The 12,786-nt window shown below is 49.2% G+C and overlaps 5 protein-coding genes across 5 annotated transcripts; 3 read left to right on the top strand and 2 right to left on the bottom strand.

Moving 5' to 3' along the window:
- Window positions 1-659: 659 nt before the first annotated feature.
- On the top strand, window positions 660-2,435 carry CTRU02_211057 (nuclear membrane fusion protein kar5; the record flags this gene model as incomplete). Its single annotated transcript, XM_070205569.1, has 6 exons — window positions 660-1,254; window positions 1,303-1,520; window positions 1,573-1,794; window positions 1,847-1,903; window positions 1,949-2,222; window positions 2,284-2,435. 6 exons carry the CDS (start codon window positions 660-662, stop codon window positions 2,433-2,435), a joined length of 1,518 nt encoding a protein of 505 aa, XP_070060812.1.
- A 529-nt stretch (window positions 2,436-2,964) lies between these two features.
- Window positions 2,965-3,967, top strand: CTRU02_211056 (carbon-nitrogen family; the record flags this gene model as incomplete). Its single annotated transcript, XM_036720081.1, has 2 exons — window positions 2,965-3,009; window positions 3,113-3,967. The coding sequence occupies 2 exons, from the start codon at window positions 2,965-2,967 to the stop codon at window positions 3,965-3,967; spliced, it is 900 nt and encodes a 299-aa protein (XP_036587824.1).
- A 164-nt stretch (window positions 3,968-4,131) lies between these two features.
- Window positions 4,132-6,753, bottom strand: CTRU02_211055 (transcription factor; the record flags this gene model as incomplete). Its single annotated transcript, XM_036720080.1, has 4 exons — window positions 4,132-5,766; window positions 5,818-6,207; window positions 6,262-6,576; window positions 6,634-6,753. 4 exons carry the CDS (start codon window positions 6,751-6,753, stop codon window positions 4,132-4,134), a joined length of 2,460 nt encoding a protein of 819 aa, XP_036587823.1.
- Window positions 6,754-8,180: 1,427 nt separating this feature from the next.
- On the top strand, window positions 8,181-9,047 carry CTRU02_211054 (DHHC zinc finger protein; the record flags this gene model as incomplete). The annotated part of the gene is made up of 1 exon (XM_036720079.1): window positions 8,181-9,047. One exon carries the CDS (start codon window positions 8,181-8,183, stop codon window positions 9,045-9,047), a length of 867 nt encoding a protein of 288 aa, XP_036587822.1.
- Window positions 9,048-9,558: 511 nt separating this feature from the next.
- CTRU02_211053 (uncharacterized protein) lies at window positions 9,559-10,242 on the bottom strand (the record flags this gene model as incomplete). The annotated part of the gene is made up of 1 exon (XM_036720078.2): window positions 9,559-10,242. The coding sequence occupies one exon, from the start codon at window positions 10,240-10,242 to the stop codon at window positions 9,559-9,561; it is 684 nt and encodes a 227-aa protein (XP_036587821.2).
- Between the last annotated feature and the right edge of the window lie 2,544 nt (window positions 10,243-12,786).

Here is a 12,786-nt window from a genome sequence, read left to right as displayed (position 1 = left end):
GACTTGCTTTGTGAAGTCCCGAGAATCTCTATGTCCAGATTTGTTGAAAACAGTAGTTCGCGTTACCTTAGTGAGTTGGAGCCTCGTGAACTTTGTCATGATCTTGTAAGTTTCGGTATTAGTATTACTCGGGTTTTCCTTGGTCCCTCGAGGTAAGAGGAAGTTCGTGGGTCAGATGAAGGAAGTTGTAAACACAATTGAACGAACTATCTCTAAGGTGAGTACTTGGTAGTGCAGTAGCAGAAAGTGGGGCGTGATGTAGGTGCTTTCACTTTTCACAGAAACGGAAGTAATGTTGCGGGTTTGACTTAGAGGCTTCCTTCTCTTTCCTCTCTTGAATCGTTACCCAGAACACACTCTCTTTAGGCCCAGCGATCGGCCCTCGTCTATCTTGACTTCTATCTTACACCTTCATCTTTGGTCAATAACCAGTCATCTTCTGTTGAGAGCCTTGCCCCGTCACTTGTACCTCCAAGGAAGTCGACGAAGCCCCGGTAATCACGCCTTGCTGTCTGTTCTGTCTTTACTTAAACCCTTCCAATTTGCAGGTTATAGAGCGCCTCGCCAAGATCAACAGCACTGCTCTTATACATCTCTAACTGTTCTGTCATCCATCCCTCGCATTTCCACCTCGCTGTCTGGATGACACCAGTGCAATAATGTGGTGCAACATCTTCCAGCTCGTTTATCGAGCCATTTTGATATTGCACAGTGTTGCAGCTGTACAAGGATTTTCTTGGAGTGCTGGAGAAGCATCATCAAACGTCGCACGGAAAATGTCTAACAGCGCAGTGAGCTCTTCCGCCATGGCACAATCAGGCTCTCGCCTACCGAGTATCTACGCTGTCGCCATGCAAGAACTTCAGGAGCTCGAATCCGAGCCACTATGTCATCGAGTCGCCGCTCGCCTTTTGGTAAACAACTGCCAACTGCTCGATGGGAAGGACGATGCCACTGTGCTCATTGATAGCGGCAGACAGATCCGAGACTTTGTCGACTCATACGCCGCCAGCCTGGCAATTTGTGATCTTGAAAGGGGGCAGTTTGATATTCCTTCCAGCTGTACGCCGTTCCGAGAGTCGACTTTAACAATGATTCCTGACTCAAAAGTCCCACGTCTCCACGTCTCCCCGCAGCAGATCGATTCCTGCCTTTCTGGTTTGGCCCGGTCCGACTCAGCATGGAATACATGGGTCAGCTACCGTCATAAAGCTTTGAGATTCTGTGAAGCTGCTCGCGTTGACAATGACAAAGGTGAGCAGTGAGTACAATTGTTTATAGAATGGTTCTAATCGAGAAAAGCTCAAAGTGTGCGCCTCCACCAGCGGTTAACAGAGGTCCTATCGAAGCTTTCCGACGGAGTTGAACGGGAGCTGGAGCTTCATCTACAGGCCATGAAAACAAGAGCCAATCAGGCAACAGAGCATTTGCGTAGCATTATTCCTGATGTCGATCAGCTACGGAACAATCTACGAGATGTAGACCGAATCATCTCTCAAGAGATGATACATACAGCCCAGGTTCTATCCCTGAACCCACTATTTCAGTGTTAGTTTAGACTGACGTTCAAAGGCATCGAAACTCGCATTACAAGATGGGTTTGAAAATGCCCAAAACTTGCAGCAACTATTATCCATTCTTCTCGGAACGGTCCTGAGCAGCAATGCCGAAGTCGCAGCCACATATGAGACTACAATTTCAGCATTCAAACAGAATGCCCAGAGTCAGATTGACGCTGTTCTATCAGTATTGGCATCAGCCTCAGCCTCTTCCCTGGTCATGCAGAACCGAATGGTAGGGGCCATGCATTCTTGGCACAAGATCCTTAGCTAATGATGCACGCTAGGAGTTATCGAACGCTGTAGTTACAGATATCATTGAACGTCAGAGTAACCTTGGAAAGGCGAGTCCATTTTGTAATAGAATGTTCCGAAGCTAATTCTCACAGGGGCTACGAGGACTCTCTGTGCTTACCGAAAACCTTTCGTTACAGTATGAGACCCACGTTAGAAGCTTGACGCAGGCGCAGCAAACATCAGAAGATCTTATAGGGAAACTGGACAAGATCGCGCAGTCTGCATCTGACATTCACGGCTCAGTAAATAGTTCATCTGGCTGGAGGACTTATGTGCCTTACCTTGTGTGCCCGACTGTTTCTTTGCTCATGGGATCCTACGGCCTTCCACCGTCAGCCAGCCGAAATCTTGTGCTTATTACTATAGGTCAGCCCCCCCCCCCCGGTAGGTTCATGGCTTGCGCGACACTTACTCACTTTTCGTGTAGGAGAAGTTGCTGGGGCTATCGTATCGCATACCCATTTCTTCGCTCCTCAAATTTGGGGACGTTTTTCATCTACAGCAGCACCACATAATGAGAAGAAGGACACCGTTTTCCTCGCTCCAGCGAACAACGACATTGACCGAGACCTTCCATAAAATTTACGCAGAACCAGCTGTCGATCTCGGTTCAAGGGTTGTTTTCGGGTTACATCGAGCGCATTAGTGTTATCCCGCTGCGAGAATGCAGCTATGGTTGTGGGAGACAGGAGTTTCGGCGTTGTTGCTCTTTTCTATTATCATTCTGATGTTGAGGTTTTTGGCTGGGGTCCGGGGCTTTACGCAGTGGCATTCTCCGTGGAAAACCAATGGGGTTGCCTCTGACATCATTTCTTGCACATGCGCTAAGCAATAGCCACCTATTCGGGTTCATCGCAAATTAACTGGAATTTGATCATCTGCATTCATACACAGTTTATCATTATACTTATTATTTCTTTTAGATGCCCGTGGAGTAGCGTAAGGCATACAGCGTGGCAGTGCAAGATCAGGCGACCTCCCACTTGCAGCCGGCTTATTGTTCCCACGTGCTGACCGTGACTTTCCAATAAAACCTGCTTTTATCTCTTTATCAACAAGTCGTCTTAAATCTGCATGATTATTTGGCGAGAAGACGAAAAATTATACGATGTCAAGTAAGATCAAAATTGCTCTTATACAGATGCACCCGAAGGTTGGTAGTTACTGGATGTTGCTCATCCAAATATCTCCTCTGCCTACCTGCTTCAGCTTAACAAAATAGCCAAATATTGAACAGGCTCTGACAAGAATGATAGCCTGTTGCGCTCGAAACGAACTTCAGGAAAGCAGAGTCATACATACGCTCCGCTGCGTCCAAGGGCTGTTCCCTTGCCGTTTTGCCAGAGTACCATCTCACCTCCTGGGTGCCGGAGCATCCTGACTTCGTTTCGAGCTGCCTGCATTCAAGGCCGTACTTGGGAAGGTACCAAGCTTTAGCCAAAGAACTAGGCATCTCCATAGTACCTGGCACCATCGTGGAGCCGGAGGGCCAGGGAGACAACCTCGAACTTATCAACGCAGCGTACTTCATTGGTACTGATGGCCGCGTGCTGGGGCGATACGAGAAGAAAAATTTGTGGCACAACGAACGGCCACATCTGACCAAAGGCCCCAAGCCGCATGGAGCTTTTGAAACACCCCTTGGACGAGTCGGATTGTTGGTGTGCTGGGATTTGGCGTTCCCTGAGGCATCTCGAGAACTGATCAGGGACGGCGCGCAGATCATTATTTGCCCCGCCTTCTGGTTAGCAGATGAGTACAAACACAGCAGCTGTGGAGAGGTGGTGAACCGCGATTCAGAGAAGGTTTTCCTGGACAATGTGCTTGTGGCAAGAGCATTTGAGAACACGGCTGCTGTAGTGTTTGTTAATGCAGGCGGGCCTGAGGGAGGCATAGAGAAAAGAGAGAGCGGGGCGGAGGTAAGGTACTGCGGCGTTAGTCAAGTAGCGATGCCGCTTGTCGGCTCTCTTGGGAAATTGGGCACAGAAGAGGCAATGAGCGTTGTAGAGGTTGATTTAGGATTGCTGGATGTAGCTGAGAGGGCATACAAGGTTAGAGAGGACTTGAGAAAGGAGGGTTGGCATTACGGTTACTCCATCACAAAGGAATAGGATATGACAGGGAAGAGGGAGAGCGACATGCCAATCATAGAGTTAGGATGCGAAACACAACATCTGCCATGCTCGTCAAACCAATTCTCAAATTCTCATTATCGGTATCGAAAAGCACTGTTAGTGTAGGAAAAGGCTTCCTCATGTCAATCAGACCGCATTTCTCATAGCGAGCTCTGTTCAACTTCGTCCATGTACGCAAAGAACTCTCTCCTCTGCTCGATTCGACGTTGTGTGTGCTTGAGTACCAGGAAATCCCAGTACTTCCTCAGCTTCGCACGCTGAGCATTATCCTTAGACAATGGGCCTGCGCTATCCACGCGTCTAAGCCTTTCGTCGTCATTTTCAGTCCAAACCCCTTCCCAGTCTCTGGGAATGGACTTGTGTGCCTTCATATACTTCAAGACAGATGTGGCCAGCGGCATACAGAGGGATGTCGACATGAGTGCAGTTAGAACATGATCATGTGAGTACCCGAATCCCTCAAAGCTCTTGATGAAACCGTCAATGGCGGCAATCTTTGCTCCTTCTTGGGACTCAGACTCTGCCTCCCCACCGCCTTCCCGGCGAGAAATGTCCTGAACACCTTCAACGCCTATAGTAAGAGACGCTTCAGGCCTATGACCTGCTACCTCACTGCGCTGGGACAGTTGGCCGCCCTCTCTGCTATAGGATAAGCGAACGGGGGTCACCGCTTGTAAATCATTGAAAAGCTGCTGAGACGGCGAAATATCAAACTCTTCATTTTCCTGAGACATTCCTCGAGCAGGATTCTCATCGTCAAAGCCGAAATCTTGCGTTTCTGGCTCCAGGCGACGAGTTTTGCTCCCAAATACATCTCCATTTCCTTCGGATCTCTTCATGATGGCAGAGGCTGGCGGCGACGTTCTCTTCATGCTGAGCGAAGGACTAACGCCGAAGCCATCAAAGCTAGCAAGCCCCAGCTTCTCTTCTGGCGTCGAGGGTATTTCATCGTTCGGACCCAGTCGCGATCGTTTCTTTCTGCCGTTTGGGGTCAAAGACAGACCAGGAAACTCCGCGTGAGTGGCCTGTCTTTTCCTTGACGACCCAGGTGTGCCGGTCGGCAGCGAGATACGAATCTCATCATCCGTTATTGGTTCCTCCTCCTCCAGCTGATGCTGTGAAGCTCCACCGTCACCATAGCCATGGCCTTCTTCTTGATTGCCGTCTTCGCTTCGATTGGTTATATCGTCCTCGCTAGGCAAGGTGGCAAAAAATCCTTGCGCACTCTGGCTGTAGAACTGACGGAATACTTCGGAGGTTTCACGAGGAAATCCCATTTCTCCGGCAATTATGTCCCAATCAGGCTCGGTACCTCCTCGAGCATACACAGCCCGAACAGCCCTCCAAAGAAGCCATATGTCGAAGGGCTGGCCGGAAATCTGAGGCTCGACAAAGCTGGAATGCGTCTTCCAAACTTCGAAAAAGTCGTAAAATTCCTTCCTTGTCATGCCTTGGGATTCTTCCTCCTCAGTAATTTCCGCGCCCTCATCATCATGCTGGTCCTGACTTTCCGGTGCTGGTGGGTTCCTGGATTCAGTGTACGTGGCTGTGCCAACAGCTGATACTACATCAATATCCTGGTTGTGTGAACCAGGGGAGGCGATGTATTCCTCGCTCTGCCCACGGTGGAAAGAGCTTGCGATGCTGCTTTGCTCATGCGTGGCGTTGACAGGATGTTTAGCGGCTAATAGACTACTCTGGGCAAAATCTCTCCTCAGTTGTGACTCTACTTTTGCCCAATATCTTTGCCAAGATGATATGGAATGATGTGGATGCTATGAAAAATTAATGTGACTTCTGATATGGCGGGCGACCGGCGTACGTACTTTTTTGGCAAGTTCTTGAAAGAAATTGATGTTGGGTCTGGAGCCGTGTCGTTCAAGCTCCAGGACACTACCAAGCAGTAGCTCATCGTCTTGCTCGTCAAAGTTATCTTCGGCTGCTGGGCTACTATCAAAATGCTTATTTGATCCCCCGACAGCAGGTCTCTCCTGCGGAGCTACTAGAGGTGGAATGTTCGACCGTGAGACTGAGGCGGGTAACTTGCACTTTGCGGATTGGGTATTTTGTTTGGGAAGGGAAGCCAATGGTGAAGATGAAGTTGGAGATTTTCGCTCAGGCACACGAGCAGCCATCTCCTCAAGAACAGCTGGGGACAGTTTTGATAGCTTCTTTACCCACCGATCTCTCCAAGATTGCCATGTATGGCGATTGTTCTAAACAAACATCAGTACCTCCAGAAGTTAATTACGCTTGAGATGACAACTAACAGTGCTTTCAAGTTTTTGATAAATCTCATTTCCACTCGGTTTATGGTGAGAAAGGACCCAATGTGCAAGAAGAGCGTCGTCAGCAGAAGTATATGCAGTACGAGTGCTCTTGACTGGCTTGGAAGACCCTACAGGACGAGTAGCAGCTGGGGATTGGACAATTCTGTACTTGTCTTCTTCCTGGACAGCACCGTACCTAACAGAATCTTTAACAAACTGCCAGGAGAGTGACTCAGGCGGATAATTGTTTCTCTTTTGATCCACTATGAGAAAGTCGGCGTGCTTTTCTAATGGAACGATTTTGCCGCCATTTTGCTACCTGTGTAAGCTTGACTAGCAGCAAGAAAAAAAAAACGTCAAGGCAGAGCATACCGTGATCAAATCCAGAATTGTTTTTCTGTCGGGAACTAGCCGTGCCACCCAGAACCTTTTGCCCTGAAACAGAGTGCCTTGGGCGCCTGGCACTCCCTCATACACAACTGCGGCGGACATTTTCCGCAATGATTGGATCCCTGTGCCAATTTGACTTTTGAGTGTTCTTCGCCTTGCGCCTGTTGGACGACGTAAGGTGAGGTTATAAATACTGGAAACCTATAAAGACGCTGAAGAAAGCTTCGGAGACAGCTTAGCGTATTGGCTCCGAGTTTGGCTCAGGTAAGTGCGAGAGTGTGAATGTGTTGTGTAATTGTTCCAGTTCTGGTGACACGCCTAAAGGCTGCGCCTGTACCGACTTTCAGCAGCCCGTCCAGCGAACAAGATTTCAAAGGAAAAGCCTAGAGCTCTTTCAAAGTATGAAAAAGGAATCTTGGTTAAATTCGTGTAGTCCAACCCGAACTGCCGCAGCTTGCTCTTTCAATCATCTCCCCGTGTTTCTGTCGCGCAGGTGACGCGCGATTCTAACAGGATGTCGCGTATCATTATGCCTTTAGGCATATGCTGCTTGATTATGCATTTAAGCACTTAGAATTTGGCATCCCCGCATACGAGGACGCTATGACACCTTGAGACCGTTATAACGATAGCTTTGGTGCCTGACCCCAGATGGCAATAACGATGTTAACGTGAAATTTCGAGCGATCAACGTGCTTTGATCTAGGACCGCGCATATCTGGTTTGCAAGCGTGTCAAACCGCACAGGCGTGTGTCGCACATTTCGCCTTAATACTCGGAGGTAGCCCTAGGTGAGGTTTTGAGCCTTGGCTGACAGGCAGAAGCCGCTAACAGCGGTAGGCGAATTTTGCTCCAAAACTGTTATTACACACATCACTCGCTTGGTGCAACATTCGACCTATTCAAACTAAGCTTGCTGGGATCTGGGCACCAAAAGTACGGGGCTTACGGCTCTTCGACTCTTATCAACTCAAAGGATGCGCTTCGAGACGTGGAAGCAAGCCTCTGCATCATGGGAACTCTCGGCAAAGTGGCACTGGTCGTGCTAGCCATTTCCTTCACCGTCTTCGTGGCCTTCTTTGGCAGATTACCGGCTTTGAGGTCCGTTAGGAAGCTAGGGATTGGCACAAGAAAAAGTGCTCTTAAGACTTCTTTGCTAAATTGTCGCAGACACACACCCATCGCAACATTGCACAGGATTATGTGGATTCATCTTCCGAATGGCTTTCTAGCCACCGACAGGCTCCTGACAGGAGGGAGGTTCTCAAGCTCCATGCTTCGGTTTGGCAATTACATGCTACATGATCGCCATCCGACAGTAGTTGTAAGTATAGAATCCCCTGGACAGAGAAACCGACGCCAATCCTGCCAACCCTGTGTTCTGATAACGACAGATCTTCTTCATCTTAATCCTTTCCGTCTCGGAGTACTTGTACCTTCCTGGTGCCTGGCCACAACTCTCAACTTTTCACAAAGTTACTGGTTCCATCAGCATCTTCCTACCTTATCTCTTCCTCTACCTTTCAGTCATGAGCGACCCGGGCTACATTACACCTGAGAACCATGCCTACTACATGTCTCTTTACCCGTACGACTATTCTATCTTCTTTCCTGGCCAAAAGTGCACCACCTGCGACTTCCTTAAGCCTCCCCGTTCCAAGCACTGCAGTATATGTAAGCACTGTGTTTCAAAACTCGACCATCACTGCATTTTTATCAACGGTTGCGTTGGATACAAAAACCAACACTATTTCGTACTTCTTCTGCTATCGACGGCTATTCTTACCTCGTATGGCGCCCTCCTGGGTTTCTCTCTTCTGTCGACAAAAATTGCATCCGAATACTCTACTTGGGCTCTTTGGCCACCAAAGGGAATGAACATCAAAGAGTACCTTCTTATCTGGAGTTGGGCGCTCCAGGACAATGTTGGCATGGGCGCCGTCACGCTCCTCGCCGCCATGACCTCACCTTTGGTCTGGGGGCTGTTGGGATACACAGTGTGGCTCATTTATTGTGGTACCACGACCAACGAATCACTTAAATGGTCTGATTGGAAGGCCGAAATGGACGATGGCTGTGCCTTTAAACGCAGCATGCCTAATAATCGTGTGAAGGACGCACGATTCGAACCGGCGCAGACGCGATGGCCGCTTGGTACTCAACAAGTGTTGGCAAGGACCGATGATGGTATGCCTCCTCCCTCTAATGGACCGGGAGAAGGCGATTGGGAGCGTGTATGGAATCTGAGAGATGTTGAAAACCTATACGATTTGGGACTGTGGGATAACCTGGCCGACATATTTGTCCCAAATTACAATTTCAACGTCAAGCGTGACCAACCTTCTGTTGAAGCTGTTGGTCGACAAAGACATGCGCCCAGAGCATCGCCTATTTAATTTTTTACGGGGGTGCTGCCACCCACGGGGCGTTACGCAAAACTTCAGGCAGTTAGTACTGGGCGGCTGACCTCGGATGTACTAGTATACACAAAACTTGCATATCGTAATCGAGGTTTATCGTTGGCAGTGAGGTATACAATCTGGCGCAAGACGGCCAGCTTACAAAGGCGCAGAATCTACATATCAGACGTAACGTTTATTTATTTCATTTTAACGTATCTCATCTACTTCGTTCCTAACCTGTCAATCCCGAATGCTCAGCTGCTTTCCGTCACGAAAGTTGCTGAGTATCTCCGTAACAAGCCAATGACCTTCTCGGGCCGCTCAGCTAAGTCAGGTCGTCTGGTGAGAGCTTCACGCTCCACTTTCTTGAACGAACCCCCAATTAGTGCCGAGGATGTAGATTTATTGCGCTCCTTGTTCAGGAATGCAAGTCTACAGGATGGTGCCAAAACTAGATTCCGTGTTAACAGTTGATACTATGTTGCTGAGCTGTAAACTGGAGTACTTACCCGAACGTGCGCTTGATGCTGTTGACGTAGTACTCCTGCCAGTTGCGTCTCGTGGCGTCTTCCTCGCCAACAGGGACTCCGTCCCAGTTGACACGCATCAGCGTGACATGGTCAACATCATTTTGGTCAAACTCGATGCTCAACTTGGAGAAATGGCCCTCCGGCCACTGCTTCAGACGCCAGCTCTGGACAATCTTCTTTGGGGGATCGAGCTCAAGATACTCGCCTGTGACGTTTCCGTCAAACAACTCAAACTTTCCGCCCTTCTTGGCGCCCTCGAAAACTTTAGGAGGAGCCCGGGTGAATGCAGCAATACGGGCAGGGTCGACAAAAGTCTGGTACGCCTCTTCCGCGGGGGTGCGGAACTCGGCAGTATCAGTCAGAGTGACAGTGTTCACGACCTTGCCACTACTGCTCTTAACGCTCGTTGAAGCGGAAGGTTTTGAGGTTGAGCCCTGGGGATGGTACTTGGGCGTGGAGAAGCCGCTCGAAGGGTTGGAACCTGGTGCGTGCTGGATATCCTTGCCGTGCTCGGTAATCAGAGCAGCGGGAAGCTTCAGGAATTCCTGACGCAGCTGGGGAACAAGCTTAGAGCGAACCAAATCCTTAACAGGCTGCTTCTCCTTTGACTCGGAGTAGATGTCGATATCAAACTGCAGCAGAAATAGTTTAGTCACCATGTTTATAGATGGTAAGTTTCAGTCAAAACCCACCACAAACTCGTCCTCCTCGGTGTCGTGAGCGACCTCAGGAACGGTGATGGTGCCCGAAACCTCGGCCTCATCAGCGGTGGTGCCTGCGCGTCGTTAGCCAGGCCCATCATAATTCACAAGCGACGCAGTAGACAGGTATTGTGGACGTTCATAGGTGAAACAAAGTGCTTGCATTGCAGTAGGTACCTACCGGAGTATTCTAGTACGAGTTTAACATCGTAAATGGTGATGACCTTGCCCTTCCTCTGGCTGACGTCGACGTCGCCATCCATGCTCACAACCTTGCTAATCTTTGCCGTGACACCACCATCTGTCGACTCAACCTTTGTCAAGCTCTCCTCAAGGTACTGCTTCGCCCAGGCTGAAGCATCCTTGTTAACCCAATGCCAGTTGTTGGGGTTGTGGAGGACCATCTTGTCGGCAGTGACTCGGTTCTGATTTTAGGTTGCGAGGAGGAAAACGTGACTAATCCAATGGCCGTTAGCTAAGGATCGGTTGTCGAATGTATGCGCAAGATTTGAAGCTTGATTGAAGTTCTCCGTGTATCAGGAAATGGTCATAGACCGCAGCGTTTGTCATCAAAGATGGGAGTACAAAATCACTCTATGACTGGTGCCAGCTGGCGTATCATCATATAGGAGAAGAGAGGTATGGAAGGAACGCGGGGTAAATAAAGGGGAGATGTGCCTTACCTCAGTGTGGATTGGCGCGTTGGATTGTCATGTCAAAGGAACGTTGGAGAATGGAAAGAGAAAGAAGGTAGAAATAAATCTGAGCGCGAGGAGTCTTTGAGAGAAAGCTCTAGAATTTTTTTGACAGTCCTCCGCTGCCGGGCGGTAAATCGTCGGCCGTTTGGTTTGCCCGTCTTGCGAATGCCCCACCTGGTCTGTGCTTGCAAGCTGAACAGGTATCTCCAAGTCCTACGTAGCCACATCTTTTACGGCACAAATAGCCTCTGCTCTGTCCGGCAGGCGTTCTTGAATTTGATAAGTTGGTAGGTGCTTTGGTTCCTTCATTTGGGCTTAAATATCACTCAAGAACTTTGTTCTGCAGCGCTCATCGGATCCTTCCGCTCCGAGCGACATGCTGCCAACCATGAGTTTGCAGACTCAACTGCTTTGGCCATCAACGGGCTCTTGGCCTTGAATAAATGCCTCCTTCTCTGGGTTTGTAAGCTGAAGTAGGATCTTGAAAATACTGTAGAGCTGTGGCAGGGGGTTTGTCTTTATGGCAAAGTTCTCTTCTTCATCGAGTGCCGTCAACAGTCAGCATAATCGTGGGGTCTGCAACCGGCTTGCTGGATGCGTACCGTTGCTGGACGAAAGACACACATACCCACGTGATCCCGGCCATCTCGCACCGCGGGCGGTTTCAATACCGGCAAGTGAGCATATTAAGCACTTGCAGGTCCATCTGGATCGGCCGGGGCTGGGTGAGGTGGCCAGCGTGCAGACCGAGTGGTACAAAATATGGATTCATTCCAAGCCGCATTCTGGAAGATGGAGGCCGTAACTTTGCCCGGCCAGCGTTCGTGCGCAACTAGTCTGTTGAACTCATTTATGTCCCTTATAAACAGGGTTTGGAACTTAGGATAGTGCTAGACGGAGCATTATGCTCGTAAAATCCTGCATTCACGCGATGTCACAGTCAATGGGGAAACACTGAGCATCATGATGGCTCATGCACCTCCCGACATGTACGTGTCGGAATGATAAGCTGCCTCGCTGCCGATGCTACTGGCGCCACTGATACGAAATTAGGTTACTGGGAATCGATCTCGATGAATAAACACGGTGAATAAATCTCCACAGACCTGCATCGGACAGCTTGTGGTACTAAAAATGCCTTCGGCAACTGAGGTTCAATCCCGTAGCCCTTCTGTCGAAGCCCTGAATACCACTGTGAATCTGATAAATGATGGCAGTCATTACAATAACCATAACTATTTCTCCACATATTCATGTTCTTCCCTCGCAGTAGTACGAATTGCGTACTGTCCGACTTTACCTTACATTGAAATAACATCCCAACATACTACGTACTTCTCGACAGGTGTACTTGCTTACAAACGCCGGCTAGCTTGTCCCAGCCACTCGACTAAAGCTGGTGCGGTGAGCTCCTTTGGCCTGGTTGCTGACTGGAAACAAAACTTTCTAGTCGCCAATGCCTGGCTCATCTTGAGCTTGAAAATGCATGAACCGAATCACACGTCAAATTTCAATGGGGCGGGCCAGCATGGAGGAGAAACACGGCTGGGAGAAGGAATCTGATGAGAAGGTCTCGATAGGTCGAGGGGGAAGTTAAGCGCCGGCAACCTCTCCTCACAAATTCATGGACCAATCATAACCCTGACATGCTCTTGCAACTGACTAGGGTTTTGAGGAAATCCAAGAATAGAGTCACTTCTCACCCAGCAATGAACCAATGGCCTTCTCCCCCAGAAACATCCCTACGAGTCTCGTCCCTTGGCTCCTTCAAAAAAGACAGGCCATTCTGGAGCCGACCCTGGCT

The sequence above is a fragment of the Colletotrichum truncatum genome, assembly GCF_014235925.2.
Source record: "Colletotrichum truncatum strain CMES1059 chromosome Unknown Contig_0007, whole genome shotgun sequence".
Taxonomy (NCBI): Eukaryota; Fungi; Ascomycota; class Sordariomycetes; order Glomerellales; family Glomerellaceae; genus Colletotrichum; species Colletotrichum truncatum.
Note: the sequence above shows the minus strand (reverse complement) of the source record. Positions and strands in the feature narration are given on the sequence as shown.